The sequence below is a fragment of the Phaseolus vulgaris genome, chromosome 4, assembly GCF_000499845.2.
Source record: "Phaseolus vulgaris cultivar G19833 chromosome 4, P. vulgaris v2.0, whole genome shotgun sequence".
Lineage (NCBI taxonomy): Eukaryota > Viridiplantae > Streptophyta > Magnoliopsida > Fabales > Fabaceae > Phaseolus > Phaseolus vulgaris.
Window position 1 is genome coordinate 2,609,921 of NC_023756.2, and position 22,330 is coordinate 2,632,250.

At 31.9% G+C, this 22,330-nt stretch overlaps 2 protein-coding genes across 6 annotated transcripts; both read right to left on the reverse strand.

Moving 5' to 3' along the window:
- Positions 1-2,327: 2,327 nt before the first annotated feature.
- On the reverse strand, positions 2,328-4,994 carry LOC137836838 (uncharacterized). 2 transcript variants are annotated; one of them, XM_068645597.1, is made up of 4 exons: positions 4,905-4,994; positions 4,786-4,870; positions 4,288-4,354; positions 2,328-3,266 (listed from the first exon to the last, which is right to left on the reverse strand). In XM_068645597.1, exons 2-4 carry the CDS (start codon positions 4,834-4,836, stop codon positions 2,434-2,436), a joined length of 951 nt encoding a protein of 316 aa, XP_068501698.1. In that variant the 5' UTR covers positions 4,837-4,870; positions 4,905-4,994; the 3' UTR covers positions 2,328-2,433. The 2 variants fall into 2 exon arrangements, with proteins under 2 accessions (XP_068501698.1, XP_068501699.1); XM_068645598.1 differs by having other exon boundaries at positions 4,786-4,984.
- A 1,455-nt stretch (positions 4,995-6,449) lies between these two features.
- On the reverse strand, positions 6,450-18,083 carry LOC137836842 (paired amphipathic helix protein Sin3-like 2). Of its 4 annotated transcripts, none has more exons than XM_068645601.1 (23): positions 17,711-18,083; positions 17,504-17,585; positions 16,747-16,956; positions 16,463-16,643; positions 16,289-16,387; positions 15,991-16,167; positions 15,626-15,908; positions 14,745-14,881; positions 12,357-12,432; positions 12,236-12,265; positions 11,821-12,014; positions 11,574-11,728; positions 11,236-11,363; positions 10,858-11,112; positions 9,420-10,088; positions 9,223-9,305; positions 8,418-9,038; positions 8,238-8,335; positions 8,018-8,156; positions 7,792-7,944; positions 7,524-7,687; positions 7,245-7,356; positions 6,450-6,890 (listed from the first exon to the last, which is right to left on the reverse strand). In XM_068645601.1, exons 2-23 carry the CDS (start codon positions 17,581-17,583, stop codon positions 6,756-6,758), a joined length of 4,179 nt encoding a protein of 1,392 aa, XP_068501702.1. In that variant the 5' UTR covers positions 17,584-17,585; positions 17,711-18,083; the 3' UTR covers positions 6,450-6,755. The 4 variants fall into 4 exon arrangements, with proteins under 4 accessions (XP_068501702.1, XP_068501705.1, XP_068501703.1 ...); XM_068645604.1 differs by having other exon boundaries at positions 15,994-16,167; positions 17,716-18,059; XM_068645602.1 differs by having other exon boundaries at positions 17,716-18,059.
- Positions 18,084-22,330: the final 4,247 nt, after the last annotated feature.

Genomic DNA, 22,330 nt, shown 5'->3' on the forward strand with positions numbered 1-22,330 from the left:
TTATTATTGTTGTTTTTATTTTCTATACTTATTTATCTTTTGCATTTTTTCTTCTCATTTTTAAGCATTAAGTGTAGCATTTGCATTAGTTTTTTTTTAGGAATTTGCATTTAGGGTAGACACCTCAATATTATTTGTGTGTCCACTATTAATTAATACTAATTGACTTTGGTTTTTTTATAATTATGTTCTATATTTTTTATTTGAAATTAACATGATTACATCATCAATAATAATAATAAAAATAGATAATAACTTATGTTTATAGATTCAACTTTTATGTTGTTGTAGGGTTTAATTTCTTATTTTCTTCATTCTTAAAAAATAATTTTAAACTAAACATTTTTAATTTATTACTTTTTTATTTTTATTTTGTAAAAACTCATTTCTTTATTCATTAATTATATTTCTAACTATTTTAAACATTAAAAATACTTATTTTTTAATGCATTCAAAATTAAAATTATCAAAAAGAAATTAATTTATTATTTATTTATTTATTTTTGAAATGATGCTAGATAGGGAAATAAAAAATAAAAGGGTGCTAGATAAGGAAATAAAAACAAAAGAGTGTTAGATAGGGAAATAAAAACAAAAGGGTGCTAGTTAGGGAAATAAAAATGTAAATGGTGCTAGATTGGGAATTTACCCACAAAATTTAGGATTTGTCAAAACTGTGAAATTTCTATATATGAAAACTAAAATTAGGAAACAAAAGTAGGACATCAAAATCATAGATAAAAATGAAAAGAAAACTGAAAATGTAATTTCACTAATAATGTTTGTTGGATCCTCATAATACATGAACTTCAGTAAAGAGTGAAAATATAGTTTATTCTTTAACTAATATTTTTGAAAAAATTGCAGTTGGAACATGGAATTTCTATCTAAAACTATGGTAATAGAAAGATTAACTTTCATGGTAGGTCTTAAACCATGATTAAATGTTTTAATTACATGATTTTTGAAATTTAGTCAAGAGATATATTAGACTAATCTGAATTGGAATAAAATTTTTCATATAAAACTTTATAATAAGACACCATAAAACTAAAAATCTTTAATTTTAAAATTAAATATGTTTTTCGTTTTCCTATTATAATACAAAATTATTTTTTGTTTCCTTTTTAAACTTTAGATCATCCTTTACAAAAATGAACATTAGTTTACAATCAATAATAACAAATTTTGAAATTAAAAAAGAAAAAAAATTAAAAATCATTTCACATAAAAAAAAAATCATTTCACATACAAAAACTTATTCTAATTATTTTCATACTACACACATCTGGATGATTTAAAATTTGAACTAGGAACGAAAACCAATTCCGCATTATAATACATGAACGAAAAACTTATTTAACCCTTAGTTTTATTATTATTTGAAATACTCTTAAGCTCTATTGTAATTTAATATTTGAAGTGGACAAATTCTTTTCCATCAAGATGTTACTAACATAAAATGTTTATTGATTTTATTGATAATTAAATAAATATATATATATATATATATATATATATATATATATATAACTTGGTTAGTTGCAAAAACTTTTTGTGCTGAGTCAATATCTAACTCCACATACATAGCAAAAAATTATAGACAACACTAACAACCCAGTTTCTTGAATTGAACAAAATATTGGTCCTACTATAGGTTTCTCTATCAACATTGTTTGACCACAAAAAGTTGTTTTTATTAGCTAATGTTACTTCAATATATAGAACAAATGTTCACCTATAAAAATTAGCAATTGAAATAGCCATGATGTCAAACAATGGTTATTAGGTATATAACATGCACTTCCTAAACTAGTTTAATATGTCATTACTTCACTGATAAGAATTTGCATCAAGAAAATGTTTTGGAAGCAATAAATTGTGTTAGCTTATTCTCTTGCATATAAGTTTTTCTATTCAATTTTTTTAAGGTGGTAGATAAATTGCAATAGTAAAGAAAAATATTTCAGAGAACAATGTTTCCAATGTCAAATGTTCCTCCAATTCAGATTATATCCTACCAATCTGCATTGGCACAAAAACTAAGAATCAACAATAGCCTTCACATAAAGTGGATAAAAGAAACAACATTCAGTTTTATTTTTCATATAAGTTGAAGTTGAGTATAGAGCACACTACAACTACATAAGAAAAAATCATTCAAATTTCAATCTTCAAAGTTAACTTGTTTTATTTTTTCACAATAACATTCAGTTTCCTGCATTAGCATATGAAAAAAAACAATGGTAATGCAAATCAAACTTACCAAAGGTCTAAGTTGTTTATCTGATTGGTCTAAACCTCTACCTATCACTATACTCATACTCTTGATGAAACTTGATCTACTAAATTTGATCTTATAAATCAAGTGATAGGTGAAAGATAACATTTACATGATGTTTTCCAGAAGAAGAAAAAACTGTCATCTAGGACCTAGCACCCTGTACTCATACTGAAAGATTGAGCAAAGTGGAAAGACTTGACTCCTATGTTGAATCCAACACTCCCATCTACATGATCATATGGTTTTCTGCAGCCCGGACACCGGCCGTCTGATTCGAGGATCTTTTTGTGACAAAATAGGCAGAGATGAAATCCACAAGAACAAGGAAGAAAACTTGAGTCTGTCATGTCAAAATCCTCATAACATATGGGACACTGAGGAGGTTGTGACATTATTGTTTGCCATGCACAAGGTACAGTTTTGTGGTTACCATGCCAGTTTGAGTTTAACAGAGAACTATGTTGCTTTGAGAGGTTTGGCAAACACTGAGGACGAAGAGCATCGTCAGGTTTCCAGGCTCGACGGCTTGGATGTGATTCAGGAACTCCTGATTTGAACTCTGGTTTTGAGAAATCTTCTCTGAGATTCTTGGCAGCCTCTTGAACTGGAGAAGACTCTGAAACCACAGAACACAGATTATCATTTGCATATAAAGCATCAGCAACAACCTCCCAGTCATCAAGGCATTCATCCACTTCTTTGTCACTGACATTCCCTGAGAAACAAGCACTCATGCTGCTGCTGCTGCTGCTACTACTTCCGGAGAAATCACTCCCTGACTCATCAAGATCAAAACTATTTTGAATGGAGTTATTTATAATGGATCCTGAATAATTACCCTGGATGCAAGAACCTTCAATATCCTCTCCTCTTTTCCTCCCATTTTCCTTTGATGATGATCTATTCTCCTCACTGGCAATGTTCTTAGATGAAGGACAATGATCAACCCTTCCATTTGAGTCAACATCACTTCCTTTTTTGACTAACACAAAACAATGTAACAGTAACAGACAAACAATAAAATTTAGTAACTTTCAGTTTCAAACAATTGATTAATTATTGTTTCTACCTTCTTTTAAGTTAAAATATAATACAATGAACATTCTTACACCCCTTTGATGAATAAAATTCAGTCTTGTGTAATTAGAGAAAAATACTGTAGCTTTACTTTGTTTTTAGATTTTACATACTCATACTCATAGTGAAATACGAAACATGGTCACATGATGCTTCACTTCAACCAGCCCTGCCAAAACTAATCATGCCAAGCTATGAAGATCCTCTCAGTTTGAAGGCTACAATTTAAAAGTGCATACAAAGAAGATTTATATTATCCGTGTGTAATTACATTTAAAAAATTGTAACCTTGAAGGTTGATATGGCAAGAAAGTTGATGGAAATGAAATATAACACTATCCATGTATCTTCACCTCACAAGTTAAGCTACATGGTAGCAAAATGCAGGAAAAGTTTGTATAATTTCATGGAACCTCTATAAAAAATGGAACATGTCTAAGTCTTATTAAAAGTACTTTGGTGATATTTTTAAACAATTCAGGACATTTGCACACAACTACAAAAGTCTTATCCCACTAGGTGAATTTTTCTTTTTGTATCAAATCTTAATTGCATGTTTTTATTAAAGTTGGAAGAGAAAAAAAAGGTACTTTCCAAACTTATCCCAAGTGTTACGTTGAGTTCCAAGGGTTTGGAAATTGGAACAGATTATGAAACCATAGATGGAACCAATAAAGTAAAGACCAAAGAGGCAGCAAGCAAAACAGACAAAGGATGTCATTTGAGGAGAATTAACAGAAAGAAAGGAATCTCCAAATTGATTCTATCTGTATAAAATTGTTTAGACATTCAGCATTCATGGTTTGGTAAAAAGGGAAAAAACCAATGCTGTAGAATTCAATATCAATGATGGACTAATGAAGAACATGAAAACATCATATATTAGATGAACAATTTACAGGTGAAAATGAAGATCATAGAGGTACCTCGAGAGAGCCATTGTTCACGCCGAACATCAAGCTTGATTTGCTTCAGTTTCGCGGACCCATTTGTCTGAACAATCACAGTGCCATAAACCAACAAAAAATGGAAATAAAACAAAAAATCACAAAACCATGATAAAAAAATGAAAATTTCAAAAGCAGAAAAAGAAAGAAAAATTGCTACCCTTTGATACCATTTGTCTGAACATTCACAACGCAAAAAGCCAATGCAATGGGAAAATTAAATTTTTCCAAAACCATCATAAAAAAAGATTTTTTTCCCCAAAAACTAGAAAAAATGAATGAATTAATTGCTACCCTTTTGATACCCAACAAAAAGAGAATGCAATGCAATGTATTATGTCTCAATGCCTTCATGGGTTAAAAAAAAATCACATCTTTAACCCAACAGGTTAAAAAATATTAGGTGAGAAAATAGTTTGAAGAAAGAGATTGAAAAAATATAGAGAAATGGGATAGTCAGAGAGGAATGAAGGTTACCCTTTTCTTCTTGGTGGAGAGAGATGGATCTGATATGGAAGCAGAAGCCATTGAAATGAATGAGATAGATTGTGATAAAAGGAAGGAGAGAGCGAGAGAGAGAGAGAGAGAGAGAGAGAGAGAGAGGGAGAAAAGGTGAGGAAGATAGGGAGGGAGTGGAAGTTACAAAGTGATGGTTTGATATTTTCAATTCCTGTGTTTGCAACAACGTGGCTGAGTTATTACCATAACCTCCATATAACATAACATTACAACTTTGGTAGTAACAAAAACATTAGAACTTTGTTCTTGTTAAAAAAAAAACAGTACAACTTTGATTTTGTGCTGTTTAAGGTTCTTTTGGGCAAAATTTAGCAACTAAGTTCCTATTTGACAATAGGTAATCAGATGACAGATAATTTAGTTGATAAACAGATAATATACTCTTGATAGAAGCTGATCTTATAACTATAAATTAATAGTGGATAAATTAGCTGATTGAAATTTAGAAATATGATAATTAAATATTGTTTTTTTTTATCCAATATCAGCCTATTCTAATCAATAACCAAGTGTAATAATTATAATAATGTAAAATCTTTCCGTCACTATTTTTTTTTAAGTGTCAACATTTTGTGTAATTGGGATCTACTGTTTTTAGCTAAACCAAATATCTATATTTAAGTTCCAAATGATAATTATCTATAAAAAAAAATATTGTGAGACCCTTAAAAATTAAGTAGTTCTTCCTCCAAAGAGCAATAGAAATAATTAATTTTCTTAAATTTTTAAAATAATATTATCAGTGTACCAAACTTATCCTGATTATTAAGGTTTAAAATTCTTTTTCATTATTTATTTTTTTAAGACACGCATATTCATACTACTTAATAGTGGTAAATAAAATTTAATGTTTGAAAGAAATAGTGAAATATCTTCTAAAAGAGTCGAGTTTTTTTCTAAATTATATTTTAATGAAGTTATATTTTTAAAGTATGTATTGTGAAATTCTGATTCAAAAAATTACGATATAGATAAAATTAGTGGTCACCGTAAAAAGTAGTGATTCGTTTCACTTGCTATTGAACGTGATAAATTTTTAATGAATATTTACATTAATAAATTAATCTTAAATAAATTTTATTTTCAATATTTAATATTCTTTTATAAAATTAAGTACTTAATAAATTAAATATTTTAATTTAATTATTTGTTTTTATCTGTCTGCATCAATTCTATTGTTTATGTTCGGTTACCAATACTGGTTACAGACGACATTGTTCTCAGTTACAAATAAACCTATTGATTTGATATAGTAAAGAAAATAAAATAAAGAATAAAAAATTTAAAAGCATTATCATGATAAAATAATTATATTTTCTTCATACAGATAACAAATAATTCGTGTTTGATTTTTGTCTTTCCACAGTATTTTCTATAGATACCATAAAATCTTGTTAAAGACTCACTTCAAATTTTAAAAACGACAAGGCCAACTACAAAGGTTTGATTGAAAGGTGTTGGTCTCCATTTTGTAGTCTTGTCCAAGACAAAATGTCACAATTTTATTCTCCAACAATGAAGAATTGGTGTTAGAAAACAAAAGTACAAACACATTTTGAGGCTAACATAGCAAAACAACAAGAACAAGAACATGAAAAAGAGAAGAGTATGAAGTATAAAGGTAGGGCCAAGTAAGTGTTGCAACTAATGAACAATTTGGTAAACAAATATTCTACAGATATATAGCAAACTATTTACAAAGGAGGGCACATGCATGAGACCTCATAAACATATTACACATCTCATCGATATTCCCCTTCCTCACTTACATGTGAAAATTCAAGTACCTATGATGACAACAGATAAAATTGTGAACCCAAAGGGTTCCTAGGTTGCTTCACCCAGACTCTTATAAACATCAAATTATGTGTCTCCTCAGCTGTTTTTCAATGGAGATGTTAGAGAGCAAATATTCATGAAGATATAAATTATGAGCATGCCAACAATTTGCGGAATCTTTCCTCTCTATCCCTACGAAACTGGGAGGTTCTGGTCCCTGCCGGCGTTCGTCTCTTCTTTCTCGGCCGGAAGAAGAAATCTTGTGTGTCAAGAACATAAGAAATCTGCAGATGAAAATTGCCAATAAGCAAAAACAAAACATTGTTCTAACCATTGGTTTCAAAGAAATTACAAAGCAGAAGAAAAAATTCAATAGCCTTGTCAATGTGTGGTGCTTTGAGTGCCACACTAGACACACAACATTCTTAAATCCACACCATTGTTTTTATAATTGCAGCACAACCACACTGCAACACTAACTACAGTTTAAATCCTTGGTGAAAGAAAGAGGGCATATCTATATCATTATCAAGAGAGAGAAGATGACAATAAATGAGGAAAGATTATGTCCATGACATTGTAATATAGCAGTAATCTGCAAAAACGGAAAAAGAAAAAAGCATTAAAAGGCAGCATACCTTGGATGAGTTGCAAGCTATCTTGCATTCCAATCCATTAATTACTTTAACACCTTCCATGGCAGAGCATATAGCAGAAAGCTCATCTAAGTTTCCATATTTGCGTTTGTTTCTGCATATATCAAAATAAGAAGCAGAAACTGTTACCTAGTTGAAAAGGTAGGCAATATTTCCATGTCGCCTAAAGATTACTCATGCTTACATAACAAATACCACAATTATCATTACATAAAAGATAAAAGTACTAAACCAAAAAGATTAATCTTGGTGAATCTGTACCTGTGCAGTATGATGCCATGGGGTTCCTTTTTGCCGGGAAAGACAGACAGAAAATCATTGTGCAGATAAAAGGAGAAATTCGGATCAATAGAAACGGCAAACAATTCAGGCTTTTCATTCATATTGTCCATAAACTGGATGGATAATCGTGAGGGGCTAGAGGACTGCAATAAGATGACAAAGGAAATTAATATTAACCTCAAGAACTCAAGCTCCTGTTAACAAAGCTGACTTTTTTTTGGTTTTAGACTTGGGCACAAGGACCTACACATTGTATCCGATATATATTATCCTCATGAAGGATGACATGAGCATTTGCATGATATACAGAATCATTTAACTTCCCAGGCTTCCGAGACTTTTCATATTCATATAATTGGAGAAGCTTACTGTCCACATCATCTGTTGCGACAGTTTGAAGCTGCAGAAAAGGGAAATTACCTTCAAAGGGGAACAAGTCAAAAGCAAGTAGAAAATAAGATAAGGCAATATACCTGTCTAACCAATTTGTATATTAACTTGTCCAAGGTGAATAACACGTATGACTGGTTCCCGATAATTGCTCGGCATTCATCTTCAAACTTTGCATTTTCAGCAGATCCATCAAGCAAGTTGTACAATGCATTCATAAATCTAAGAGTACAAACAATTAGCCAGTGAACACTCATTTGGGGGGTGGGGGGCTGATACTTCAAATAGGTTGTGAAAATTTACCTTGAATAAGGATCTGGTAAACTAGCATCTTTTGTTTTCCATTTTATTTCTGCATTCATTGAATTTGTTTTCGCCGATAAGATCCTCTCGTAAAGAGTCTGCCAAGTTCAAAAAGAGCTTATGACATCCACCAAGGAAGATATTTCAACATCAAACACCAGAAAAAAGCATTATCCTTACTTGATGAAGTCTAAAAAGCACATAGAAGTCGTCATTTCCATAGAACACCCTTGAGTCCTTCATTTCTTCAACAAATGAAACTGCTGATACATGCTTTGTGAGAGGTTTCACAGATGAAAGGAACCTCTCTGACAATGGCAAAGATGTGCCATCTCCCCCAGCTTGTGCATCACCAATCCCCTCAGCTTCACCTTCACTCTCAGCCTTACCATCAACATCATCTTGTTCTATGTCTTCCTCCTCTTCATGATCTTCCCGAAAGCATTCATCACCAGCAGATTCACTGCCTGAGACATCTTCACCAGCTTCAGAAACATTTTCACTATCCTCATCGTCAGCATCTGCATCATTGTCACCTCCAGCCTCAGGACAACATTCATCCTCTCCATTTCTAGACTGATATTTCCTTCTTTCAGTGTTGTGTTTTGATTTAGCCATTGACTGCACATTTGAATCTCCATAGGCAACAAAGTTATCCTCCTCTGAGTCACCATTTGGTGATAATTCTCCCTCTTCCTTTTCAATTTTGCAAGGTCCAGCAGATTCATCATGAGTTTTAACTTTACTGCTCTCACTTAAAACACCATTGGCCACAGGAACAGGAGTTGCCATGTCAGATCCCTGAAATACAAAAATAAACAGAGAGACATACATAATCAATTAGAGAAAAATAAAATAAAAATCCCTTGGTTTCAGAAAAGGTAGAAAGAAAATGGGAAAAAAAGAAAGAGAAAGCAAATATATCAAAACTGATTAAGTGTTACTTCTAAAGCAAGCTAAATCTGCCTCAATTGAGAAGCCATACCTCCACCAATGGTACATTGACAACCTGAGACTTGGCTACAGAATCATCAACATCAGTAGGTCGTGAGGGAGTAAGGGCACGGGCTAGAAAAATAAACAAGTTTAGGATTCTTACAACCATAACATAAAATAAAACAGAAATGAAAAAGAATTGAATTGAGTTAAAACAGAATCGATTTTACAAGTCTGTATGCATACCTGGTGATACATCTAAGCTGGTTCTGTTCAGGCTGTTTTCTCCTCTAATTGCAATTGATACACTGTTTTTAGCTCCTTGATCATCAGAGGTAAATGGTTTGCTAAATCCGGATGCTTTATCATTGCATTCTACATTTTTCAGTCCCTTATCCATTAATGGATCATCTCTACAACCATGTTCACCACCAACAGATCCATTTTCTTTATCATTGGTTGCTATACTAGTCCGGTGAACATTCTTTGTTTCAGTTAGTCTACCATCAGCTTCATTCTTATCAGATTTTGGTAACCTTGAATTCATTGAAAGAGAGTCTCCATGAGGGCTTCTGTCACCTCCTATGCCTGGTACACCAAAATTGCGAACATTGTGCCCAGTTTTTCTATCCTCTGCCCTTTCTATTGCATGAGACTGGGAAGGAACACCAAGCATTGGCTCCAAGAAGGTACTCCAGAGCCTCATAATTTTATGTAACAACTCTTTACTTGAGAATAACTCCTCACATGAATAACGAACAAGTTTATACAGGTCTTCATGAATCCCAGCAGCATCAGAATATTCAAATTCCAGATGAGGAATTAGAGGCTGTTTATTTCCAGCCGCGATAGACTGAATAATATCATCTTCTTTCTGCTGTTTTTCTTTAATTTCTTTAATCTCAGCAACCAAGGCTGTATAATGTCAAACATAGAATCTTAGAACTGACTAAAAAGATAACACTGAAACACGCAATGATGTGTACATATTTAAAAAAAGCCCGATAAGAATAATTTATAACCCATTTATTTAAAAACTGTGAGATCTGCAACAACAAACATAACTGCTTGATATGCCTGGAGGTAATTAGATGTTTTCCAAGAAGTATATTCTCAGTATGATACAGCCATGGGCTACAGTTATACGCACTCTATGTATCTCTTACTTTCCCAGATTTAGTGTTTCTAATTTAACACAGTTTCAAAAAACATTAAGCAGAAGGCTCTATTCCAAGCCAAAGTTGAAGAGTAGATGATCTAAAAGTCCATTTTAGAATCCATTTTGCACTTCCTATATAAGCACTTAATCCATGGGTATGCCAACGGTTAGCTTCAAAAATATTGATCATTTATATACAGCAGTCAGTGTCACAATATTGGTCATTGTAGCCATAAGTGTAGGTAATTTGGATTTAAGAATTACAAGTACTTTTTGTCACGCATATGCCATAGGTAGCTCTAAAATATCTATTGTTCATACCCAGTACACACATTATGTCATGGCAGACTTCGTAGCTACAGAACCAACCATTGTATAGTCAGTGCTTGAACTAAAATGTAAAAAATTGCCTAACTGACCCATGTAACTTTTAATTCAAATTGTTAATTGTTCATGGAGCTCCTGGCAAGTCAAAATAATCAAATCCACACAAAATATAACAGAAAGAAAAGCAAATAAACTTACATTTTGTGCTCAAATTCTTTGAATCTTGCTGTTTGAAATAGAAGCTGCGGTGATCCAGTGATTTGTAGTGATTTTTAGCATAAATTTCAGCCCATACTTTATTGAAATCAGAACGGCACCTACTCCACTCCTCTTGCTTCTGCTTCAGTCGAGTCAATATTACAGGAAGGGCATGGGTTGGGTTTTTACGCAATATGTCTATAACGTCAAGACCATGATCACCATACAATCGTTCAATGCACCTTAAATTTAGAACTGCAAATCGTATCCTCAGACAAAATCAATTCATAAAGGTCTAATCATTGAAAAATAGTAATTATATATATAGATAAATTACAATTTTATAATATTTTAGATTGAGGTTATTCTGACACATACCAGTAAAGTGCTCTTCAATACGGTTCATAGTCTCCACACTGATTTTATTTTCATTAATGTTATTATACAATTCCTCTGCTCGTTTAGCAGCTGAACTCACAGACTCTAATAACATGTCCAGCTCATATCTACATTAGAAATAAAAAATTTATCATCATCCCATGATTCATAGACATCTTTCACAAAATAATAACTCCAAAATGAACACTGCAACCAGGATGCAGGAGAGATAACGGAAACAAATAAAATTTGTTGGATCCCGGGAAAGGAATATAAAAAACTAATGAGCTTAACCAAATTAAGAGGTAAACAAAAACAAAAATCTGCACAAGTTTTACCTGTCATCTTCACATCTGAACAAGCTTTCTTCATACTGATTTCTGCGCATATGTTTGAAAGAGTAATCCTCACTTCCAGAAGTCACAGATACCCAGTGGTCATTCAATATTTGAGCGCCAAGCTCAGATCTCTGACTGGCTGTAGGAATTGGATACTGCAAAAAAGTGAGGGGGGAAACTGAGTTATAGAACATAATACACAATCAACAAAGCCAACAAGAAAATAAATCAAATAGAAGTTATATACATCTGCAGGCAAAAGCCGGTAGCTGGGAGTACAACGTTTGCAGTCACTAAGGTCAAGTTCTTGAATGGATTTTCCCATGTATTTCTCCTTGTATCTTTCCTTCTCTTTAGCCCCATCCATATCACGCTTGTGCTCTCTGTCTTTGTCCTCCAACTTTGATGGTCTTGCTAAATGAACATCAGTAGATAGTGACTCTGAAATCAACATACTCGCAACATCAATATTGACCATTAATATGTGGCAATAAACACCCCGCCCCCACTAAAATATTCAGGATAATTCATCATTTGCTTTCAAATCTGAATGTTTTCTTAAAAGAAGACAATGGTGATTCAGTTCTCCTCAAAATATGAAAAAATGAAAAAAAAAATGCATAAACATAAGGAGGATAAGATATATTTGTATATTAACATACTTTTACTCATGACACCAGCAAGGAATCCATCTGCAAAAACAAAATGATCTCAAGGATTGAGAAAATACAATAATAATATTAAGAGGAAGAAAAAGGAAAGAAAAATTTGGAAAACAATTACCAATATTTTCACAACGCTCCAGGAAATCATTGAATTCGTCCATAAGATCTGAATGCTTTCCAAGCAAATCAGTTACCTAGAATGTAAATTTTGAAATGATATACATTAAGACAAGAATAGGCAACAAAAGCTTATAAGAAAGCATATGAGAGCTTGTGAAAAAATCTTGCCAACTAGATCTCCTCATCTTTTAGGCAAGTGAACAAAAACTAAGTGGTGAAAGGGGCAAAAAGCTAAGAATATGAAAATGATTTCTGCATATTGTATTTCTGATGCAATCATACAAAATGAATTGATTATGTATTCTGCATGCAACAAAAAATATACAGTGCTTCTATTAGGAACAAATAATTTAAATGTGAAAGAAAATAATTTTTTATTGAACAGGATAAAAAGAACAATAAAGAGAGCACTTCTCCACCAATGATTTCCCTTCACAAAGAGTTAATGCTCAATCTACAAAAGAACACATATCCTCCCTTTCAACTTACATCCTCCTATTTATTTAACTCATTAACCCCTACCTAGCATCCTAATTGTACTATTAACTAACTCCCAATTTCTTATATGTGATTGTGTCCTCCACCATGATGTTTTGCTTCTATTGATCTCTTTTATTCCTCAATCTTCTTGATATGAGAGGTATGTGTCTGTATCCTTTCCTCATCTTTCATGTTTTTCTCTTCAAGAATGATGTTTTGACTCTTCAATATTTTGTGTTGTTTCTTCTTGCAAGAATGATGCTGAGCGGCACACAAATTGATTTCCTCCCACACAACCACGTCCATTTTAATTTCTCATTTTTGTTGACCAAATTTTCCCCACTATCTAAAAACAGCTTCCCTTTCTTGAATTCAAGAAGTAATTCTATGATTTGACTCATGTCTAGCAAACTCAATTTTTTAAGCATCTTCTCAAGTTCGTTGGCCCATTACTCCAAAGTGCACACTTGATTCTCCGTCGTGCAACTCAAAATCCAGAAAACCGGGCCAATTTCTCAAGAACCAAAAATTGAAATGGGAAAGGAAAAAATGATTGAATAGGATGAGAAGAGCACTCACTCCGCCAATGGTTTCCCTTTCACACTTAGCTAATGATCAATCTACATATATCCATTCCCCTTACATCCTTCTATTTATTTAACACATTAAACCTTTGACTAACTGATCAATATCCTAAATGTATCAACCAACCCCCCCCTCCAAATAGTCCTAACCAATGTTGTCAAACTCGTAAGAGGATCAAAAAGAAGATAAAAGATCGTAACTCGACTCGTAAGAGTTACTAACCGTGTTACGATATATATTTATAGATAAATTAAAGAAAAGATTAGAAATCTGATGTGAATTAAAATTATTGGAAACTTATAATATTTTAAATTGGCCAAGTAAGGCCCAAATAAATTTAGGGTTTAAAATTAATATTGTTGTTCACTTCCTCTTGCGGCTGCAAAATACTTCTCCAATAACTTAATTTGAATTAGGAATTTGAATTAGGGTTAGCAATAGGCTGGATATTAAAAATGGGCCAAGGCCCAAATGTTTGAACTAGGTTTAGGGTTTATTTTGGGCAGCAGCCCTTCACTTCCATGCGCCGCACACCGTCCCCTTTAATCTCTTCATTTTCCGCCACTGTCACAGCCTCACCGGAGTGCGTCACTGCCACCTCCACCGCACAAGACCATCGAAGCCACCGCTGCAAAACCTCATTCTCTGCGTTGGAGCAACCAAGTTCCATTTTTTTTTGGCCAAAAATGGCCGCGCACGAGTCATGATCGACACCAATCCACTGACCTGCGCAGTGCCTCGCTCTGATCCGCTGGCCGAGTCACCTCGACTGGCCCTCCAAACTCACTAACTCGTGCGCGCATGCGAGTAAACTTGTGATCTTGACCACACTGGTCCTAACAGTTTCTGATACAATCATTTTGTATTCTGTCATGAAACCTGCATTTTTCGGTGACCAAAAACCTTCATAGTAAAGCCTTTTCATTTTCTTTTCGGCTAAATCCTCCATGTCAATAATGGCAAAAAATAAATAACAACATGATTTGAGGAAGCTTATACATCAGTAAAAATATGAATAACAACTAAACGTCTGAAACAGCAGCATATACCATCAGTCAAAGCATTGAATTTGAACGTCTAACATGAGAACTGAAAAGCATATTTTAAATTGTCTTCTAGAATTCTCAGCCAAACTAACACCAAATAGCCCTCATACTTCAATTAATGAAACATTATGAAATTCCTAAATAAATAGTGAAAGTAACATAACTAAAATAATTCAATGTCAGCAAGAGTACCCAAAATGAAGTATACGAGTAAAAGCAGACAGATGTCTTCTTGCATGACTTTTTAAGTATGTGACTCAGAAGCAAGCACATACCAAATTTTGCAAATCATTCCTTTTAATTATTCCATTGCTGAAAATATGAAGGCACTTCAGGAATGTTTGGTAATCATCAGAACTGCTCAATTTCTCCTTAACTTTCTCACAGAAACTGAATGCTTGACTATACATGCCTGGCATGAATAAAAAATAAACAAACAAATAACATTAGGTTAGGAAACTACAGGTCAATATGATCATCCAGTCCTATTCATCATCCCCAAATCTATTTAAAATCGAAGAGAAGAAAAACTAGTAATCAAGGAAGATACCATCAGGACATATAAATTCTAAGAAAGGAACTATAAGAACTCAACTCAATTGGTGATGAATGATTAAATTTAACATGCTTATGAATTTTTTAAACTGTGTGCACACTAGGTTTAGCCTGATTTGAAGAAATAATCACTTATTTTTACTTACCTTCCTGCAAGAACTTTAGAAAAAATAAGCAGTTACTTCCCCAGACTTAAGGCTTTTCAAACATGCACTAAATATTATATTACAACACTGCACACATTGGTCAACTCTAAGATCCAATTATTTTAGCAATGCTTATACAAACGATTTTAAATAACTACACTGGTTTACTCTGTATTTACAGTTGAATGTTTGACACCAAAGAAAAGTCATTATATTTTCCTATCCTCCTTTATTTTCTTAATGGCAGTTTGCTTCAATATTGTGCCAATTATTACACTATTTAAATAGATAAAAGTCTGCAGCACATCGAAAACCAGATATCTTACTGTCAAGCTAAATTAACACTACGAATCTAAAACCTAAGAAACATATAGATTTTCACAAAGCATAACATTATTGCTTACCCTTTAAGGTATCTTTGTCATCCTAAGAAGGAAAGGCAGAAGCTTACTTACTCTTTAAGGTATCTTTGTCTTCATAAGAAGGAAAGTCAGAAGCCATTCCAAAACCTTCAGCCTTCTTGACAGATTTCTTTTTGTCCGGAAAGCGTTGCAAGTTCAAATCCCTGCTGTTATCAAGATCTTGTTCTCTCTCTTCCTGATCACGCATTCTCCTATCCCTATTTTCTCGCTTCCTCTCCTTGTGTATGTTCAACATTGTTTTGTCATCATCCATCTCAGGACGTTCAGCACTCATATCATGATCATGGGAAGGAAGTCTGTCTCTTCGATAGCGTTGCTGTAGAAAGAAGTTCACAAGCCAATCATTAAAAAATGCAGTTTGCAAGATTCACATATAAGTGGAATAGGAACAATCTTACTGCCTTGTCTGGTGGCATTTGGCGCATCATTGGGGCTGTAGAACTCCACTCATTAAAGCGCTGCAATGAATTTCGACTATATGGAGCATGCTGTGTGGAAGGTGCAGCAGAAGTATCTGGTAAGAATCTAGTGAACTCCTCTAGCAAATCTCGATGGTCCTTGAAGAGGGTAGCAACCTAGAAAAAGTGTTTAAAGGAAAAAAAGAGTGTAAATTTCGAACCAAACAATATATTAAAGAGAAAGAGAACAAGGAAAACAACATCAAAGTGCCCCCCAGAAAAGGACAAAACATATTACCTCACTGTAAACCTCGCCAATGTCCTTGTGCTCTTTGCGATACATGTTTAAAATGTCCAAGAATGATTTGTAGACATGCTCATCACTTTGGAACCGCTTCTGTAAAAGAAAAAACATATTGATTACGGCTAGGAATCAACTATATCATTAAAACCACCAGAAAAACTCATTCACCTTTATCTTGTTCACAAAACTGATTGCTTCTTCAAATTCAACTGTTTTCTTTGGAGGAGCCTCATCCTCGTCAAGTGTTATCTCATAACCTTTTGGCAGGAATGTGTTAAATCCAAAAATCAAATTGTTGTGCCCTTTGAACAATTCCTTCACCCTTGCTATGACACCAGCAGTGTCAGTCCTGGAAAGAACCAAAATAAAGATTGAGATAAATAGTCTCTTGATGTACTGCATTTCAAAATCATGATATAGTGCAAAGACTAAAGAGTGGAGCAAAAATCTACCTTTGAGCTTTGAAATCTTTCATGACCTCAAGGAACATGTCGTACTTCTCTCTTTGGTCCTGAAACATGTCTTTGACTTCCTTCAAATAGGATAAGGCATCATTGGTAGTCAGTTTCTGTGAAGTAGTTGCTCCCCCACCAACACCACCTCCATTGCTACCTCCCCCACCCCCTCCCCCTCCACTTCCAGGGACTTGATTTTGTCCATAGCTTCAAGCACAGAACACAAACTCACTTTTAGATACTCATAATATCAACAATCACAGCATGCTAATCTCTACAAGATATCAAACATTCCACATGTTGAACGTCCACATTATCCGAAGTTTATGATATCTCATTCCTCAGGTTGAAACAAGAGAACCCATATATCCATTCATCTTTTAAGTTAAAAATGAGGTAATTTACAATTGCAACACTGCTCATAATACTTGCCTCATAAGATTCACACATAGAACTTTAACAAAACAATTTGTTTCAGCAATACCCTAACTACCACACCCCATTTCTTGTAATCCATGATTCCACAAGATAACCCATTCCAAATTCAATTCAGGTTAAATTAAACACAACCCTAGTAAACTCTACAACAATTCAACCACACAAGTGAAAACACAAACTTAACAACAAGCCCCACGTTCCACTTTCGCAGCACGAAATAGGACAAACTACCAATTCCAGAGGGATAAACACAAAATTGACAAACACACAAAAAATAGGGCAAGGAATTGGAAAAAGGAAAAAGGAAGAAACATACGAATCAGCACGCGACGAAGAAAAGGGGCGTTTGAATTGAGAGGCAGAGGCTGAGTATATATCATCCCTTGCCCTCTTCATCCCTGCAAAATCAAAACCAATCCAATTAAAACATGAACCAAAATAAAGCACGGTCCTTGGAACAAAACAATTTGAATTGAGCAAAAACAAAGAGGACCCAGAAGGTGAAAGGGGAAAAATATTGAACCTTACGAGTTTCCCAGATTTTTTTTCCCTGGGAAAGTTGCTGGGAAACAAGTGGAGTCGATCTCCGAGGGAAAAGAGAAAGAAAATCACTGAAGGAGTTTGATCAGACAAAAAAAAAGGTTCGGTTGGGTGTATCTGTGTTCCTCTATTGCGTTAAGTTAGAACAAGAATTGAGAAAAAAACACACATAGAGAGAATGAGAAGAAGCGAACTCTGAAAACTAAAAACTCAAACTCAAAATTTGTGAGTCAGAAGACAAAAAAATAAAATAACATTCGGAATAGAAAATATATGAAACGAAATGGTGATTTATGTGAAGACTGAGGTAAGTGTTCGTGTTTTATGTTGTTATTATTCCAATTGTTGGAGCCTCCTTCATTGTTTTCAGTTTTTTTTTTGGTCTTATTTTGGGTTGATCCAAGCCCATGGTTTTTTCTTCTTCACCTTTCCGGTTTTGGAAATTACTTCCATCACCCAATCAAATTTCAACTTACACCCAATTTTTATACAAAATGACAAAACTACCCTTAATTAAAAGATTAAAATACATTCTACATTTCACTTTCCGAACACAATTCCAAATTTAGATTTCAGAAATATTTTCTGATTTTTTCCAAAATATACTTCTGAATTATTTTTTTAAAATATAATTTTTTATTCTGGAATTGCAAAATGAGATTTTGATTTTCTAATTTTATTCTGAAATCACATTTTCCAAACACAAAAAATCTATTCCAAATTTATTTTTTCACAATGTATTTCTCAATGTTTTAATGTTTCAATATCTCAAACATCTAATAAATAAAGAAAAAAATTAAATATGGTTTAAAAGATTATTTTATTTTAATAATTTTTTAATTATAATATTTAATAATAATTTATATGTTTACTTTTAAAAATACGATTAAAATGGCATGTTCGAATAGTTTTTTATTATAATTACTAAAATCACAATAATTTGTGTCTATTTTTTAGTGGTTATAATTATTGTAAAATTTTGAAAGTAAGAACTAAAATGAGTGTCTATATGGCAGAAATTTTGGTTTCCTTCATATATCTGGGTACCATTTTTGTGAATGAAAAAAAGGGTATTAAATTTTTTTTTCTGTTTTGTTAGGTGTTTTTGTGCAATATAGACTTAGAAGTTTTTATTTATCATTTGATTTATTTTTATAAAACATATAATCATGATAAAATAATGTTTCACCACAATATTTATTAAATATTCTTTTCATAGAAGAATTATTCTATTGAAAGTTGAAAATCTAACTTTTCCCAAAATATTTTATTATTGCAATTAATATATCACGGTATTTTTATTAGATCATTTATTGTAATAAAGATTTTATATATATAAAATTACCATATTTCTCTTTGATTCTCATAAAAATAATACAAAAATATCAATTATAAATAGTTGTCAAAAGTAATTATCATGGGTAAACCTCTCTCATCACCCTCATTCTTATTCTTCTCACCTTCCACTACAAGAAAATCATGAAATTGAAACCAATTTTTAGAAACCAAAATAATTAGTTGCAATAGTAACTAAATTAGAGATCATTTTAGAAACTAAAAATAAATTTAGTTTCTAAATTAGTTTCTATTATTTTCTATTATTGCTAAATAGTTTCTAAATTGGTATCTAATTAGCAACCAAGGTTTTAGAGACTAAATTTAGAAACTAAATAATTGGTATCTAAAACCTTAGTTGCTAATTAGATACCAATTTAGAAACTATTTAACAATAATAGAAAATAATAGAAAATAATAGAAACTAATTTAGAAACCAATTTTTTTTTTAGTTTCTAAAATGGTATCTATTTTAGTTTATATTGTAACTATTTATTTTGGTCTCTAAAAATTGGTTTCTATTTCATAATTTTCTTGTAGTGTTCATAGAATTTGTTCTCTTTCTTCTAACTTTTTAGAACTTCTTATCTAATTTCATTACGACTTCTCTTTAATTTCAGTCCTTAAAACTTCTTTTTTTTTCATAATCTAATTGATCACACATTGTAATAATTGATGAGTTAAGAATATTTTCAACCCACCATTTTTTTAATCAGAATAAGATTTTATTCACTTTAAATATTCTTTTTTTAAAATTTGTTATTAATTTTGGTGGAGTTAATTTTTTTTCTCTTTTCTTTTGAATTTTTCATTAATTATAGTGGATTAGTTGAGAAAATTGATTCTCTCAATTTAGTTAAGCTTATACTAAAATTTTCTTGAATATTTTTCTCTAAATTTATGATTTTGAATACTTATCCTGCTTGAATTGGGAGTCCAATATATTAAAGGTAGGGGAAATTATTTATGTTTTCTATAGAATCTTAGGATATATGATCTAGATGTGACTTTATCACAATATCTTGATTTTTATGCAAAAAAATTATGTTTTGTTTGAAAACAATTTAAATGTTTAAAATCAAGTGAGAATGTTATTTGGGTTTTTGGTTAATATAGGATTTTTTAAAATGTTTTGAATTTGATACTCTTGTTGAGATGTTGATATAGTGGTTAGATTAAGTATGTTAGAGTATAGAGTTTCTTAAGTTGAGTTTTGAATATGGTTTAGATGACTAAAGTTAGTTTCATATAGTTTTCCATACATTAGTTTATGAGTTTGATGTGAATGAATGTACATATATAATTAGTTTGAATGATCAAGGTTGAATTGAAATGAGTGAAGAATAATAATTGAGCAAATTATGATTGTTTGATCATTTTGAATGAAAGTTGTATTTATTAAAGTGGTTTTGAGTATAACTTTTGAAAACAAATTTGATTTTGCTGCACGCATTTTGATTTTCTATTTAAGTAAAGGAATTTTTGTCACGCGAAAGTAGAGTAGAAATTCAATATTTGTTCGTTCAACTGAAGGATTTTTTACTAAAATGAAAATATATTTGAAACTTAACTTTTGCTTTCGGTCCCATTTTCACTAAAAAGGAATTTTTTACTAAGTGAAAATAGAGTTGAAATTCAATCATTGTTATTGACTAAATTTTCACTCAAATGAAAAAAAAAAAATCTTTCAAGCAAGACAATTTTATCTCATACTAAAAAAATTATTTTTTATCTCTTTAATTGAATGTGAATATTTAAAACAAATATGAATAGAATATTAAATTATATATGTGAAGAACTAATCAAAACACAAGAAGCGATGATTGAATTGTGTTTTAAAACTTTTTTGTAAATTTTCGCAAATATCTTCTTATTGGTTTTACACTTGATAAACGATCTATTAAAGACCTTAAAAAAACTTAGTCTGAAAATCCCCTTCTTAAGTTAACACGGATGTAATAACATGTTATTTTAACAACATAAGGAAGGAAGAAAATATTTAGAGATTTTTATAGTAGTTTGTATGATACCACAAATAAACATATTGAGTTTCATTGTTCAGACTAACATTGCAAGTTACAATACGAGTATTCTTTCGGCTCGTAGTCACTCGTGGCTAAACCGTTCAAATATTGTTTCAGAATGTAGTCACCCACAACTAACCCATCAAGTATCCTTTAAACACTTAGTCACTTTTAGCAAAAACTCGAAAATTGTTTTGGAACGTAGTCACTCATAGTTAACTCACTGAGTATTCTTTAACAAACAATCATTCCTTACTAAAACACTAAGATGTGATAAAAATGATCACAAAGGGTTCTTCACTTGAGAGGGTTTTGATGTGAATAATATTTAAACTCTCTCTACTATTTGCTACTGAACACAATAATGTTCTTTCCTACAGCTATAAAGCTAGGAAGCTTAAGATCTTGTGCATGTTCTTGTATCAAGACATTTATATATATATATATATATATATATATATTGAAAAAAAGAGTTGTTGCACATCATGTCTAGCCATTGTGAGATTATTTTTCTTGCATCTAAGTGTGCTTTGAGGCTTCCTTGGCAACACCTCTAAAGCATAACAAAGCTTACAAGCTTGGGTAGGTGGCTTTCTCCCTTTTAAGCAAAGCGTATGACATAACATAGTTGGCTATCTTGACAGTGTTGACAATTTGGTTTTTCTAGAGAAGTTGTTTGCATGAAACAACTTTCAACATATTTTTGAAAGAAATATATGATGTTGACAAGATATTGCGAGATATTCTTAAAAGATTGAAGAAGCTTGTAATTCTCACAAGCATAAAATAGGTTTTATGACCATCATGAGGCTTTTTTTTTTTTTAACCAAAATGGGGTCGTTTTCAAAAAAATTACAAATATGGGCAAGTCGTGCCAACTTGACACGACTTTATATACAGAAGTCGTGGCAAGTTGGCACGACTTCTGCCACGTCAACCCTTGAAGTCGTGTCAACTTGGCACGACTTTGTCCACGTCATATATATATATATATATATATTAATTTTTTTGTAAAATTTTCTTATTTAGATATTGACTAGTAAGTTATGTAATGTTTAAAATTAATTTGATACATAATTTTCTAAAGGTGTTAGTTTTAAGCAATAAAAAAATGAATAATTGTGTATGGATCATGTTTGACGATAATGTAATATATTAATTTGGTTATTAGATTAATAAAAAATATGAAAAACAAAAAAAATGTTCATATTGCAAAACCGAAGGTCACAATAAAAGTAATTGTC

What these genes read in the sequence shown, in the direction of transcription:
- LOC137836838 (XM_068645597.1), bottom strand. Translation starts at nt 4,836, where the DNA reads ATGGCTTCTGCTTCCATATCAGATCCATCTCTCTCCACCAAGAAGAAA. An exon ending in TCTCCACCAAGAAGAAAAGG is followed by an intron (nt 4,355 to 4,785) that starts GTAACCTTCATT and finishes GTGATTGTTCAG; the next exon opens with ACAAATGGGTCCGCGAAACT. An exon ending in TGAACAATGGCTCTCTCGAG is followed by an intron (nt 3,267 to 4,287) that starts GTACCTCTATGA and finishes GTTTTGTGTTAG; the next exon opens with TCAAAAAAGGAAGTGATGTT.
- LOC137836842 (XM_068645601.1), bottom strand. Translation starts at nt 17,583, where the DNA reads ATGAAGAGGGCAAGGGATGATATATACTCAGCCTCTGCCTCTCAATTC. An exon ending in ACCGGCTTTTGCCTGCAGAT is followed by an intron (nt 11,729 to 11,820) that starts GTATATAACTTC and finishes ACTTTTTTGCAG; the next exon opens with TATCCAATTCCTACAGCCAG. An exon ending in TTCAGATGTGAAGATGACAG is followed by an intron (nt 11,364 to 11,573) that starts GTAAAACTTGTG and finishes TTTCTAATGTAG; the next exon opens with ATATGAGCTGGACATGTTAT.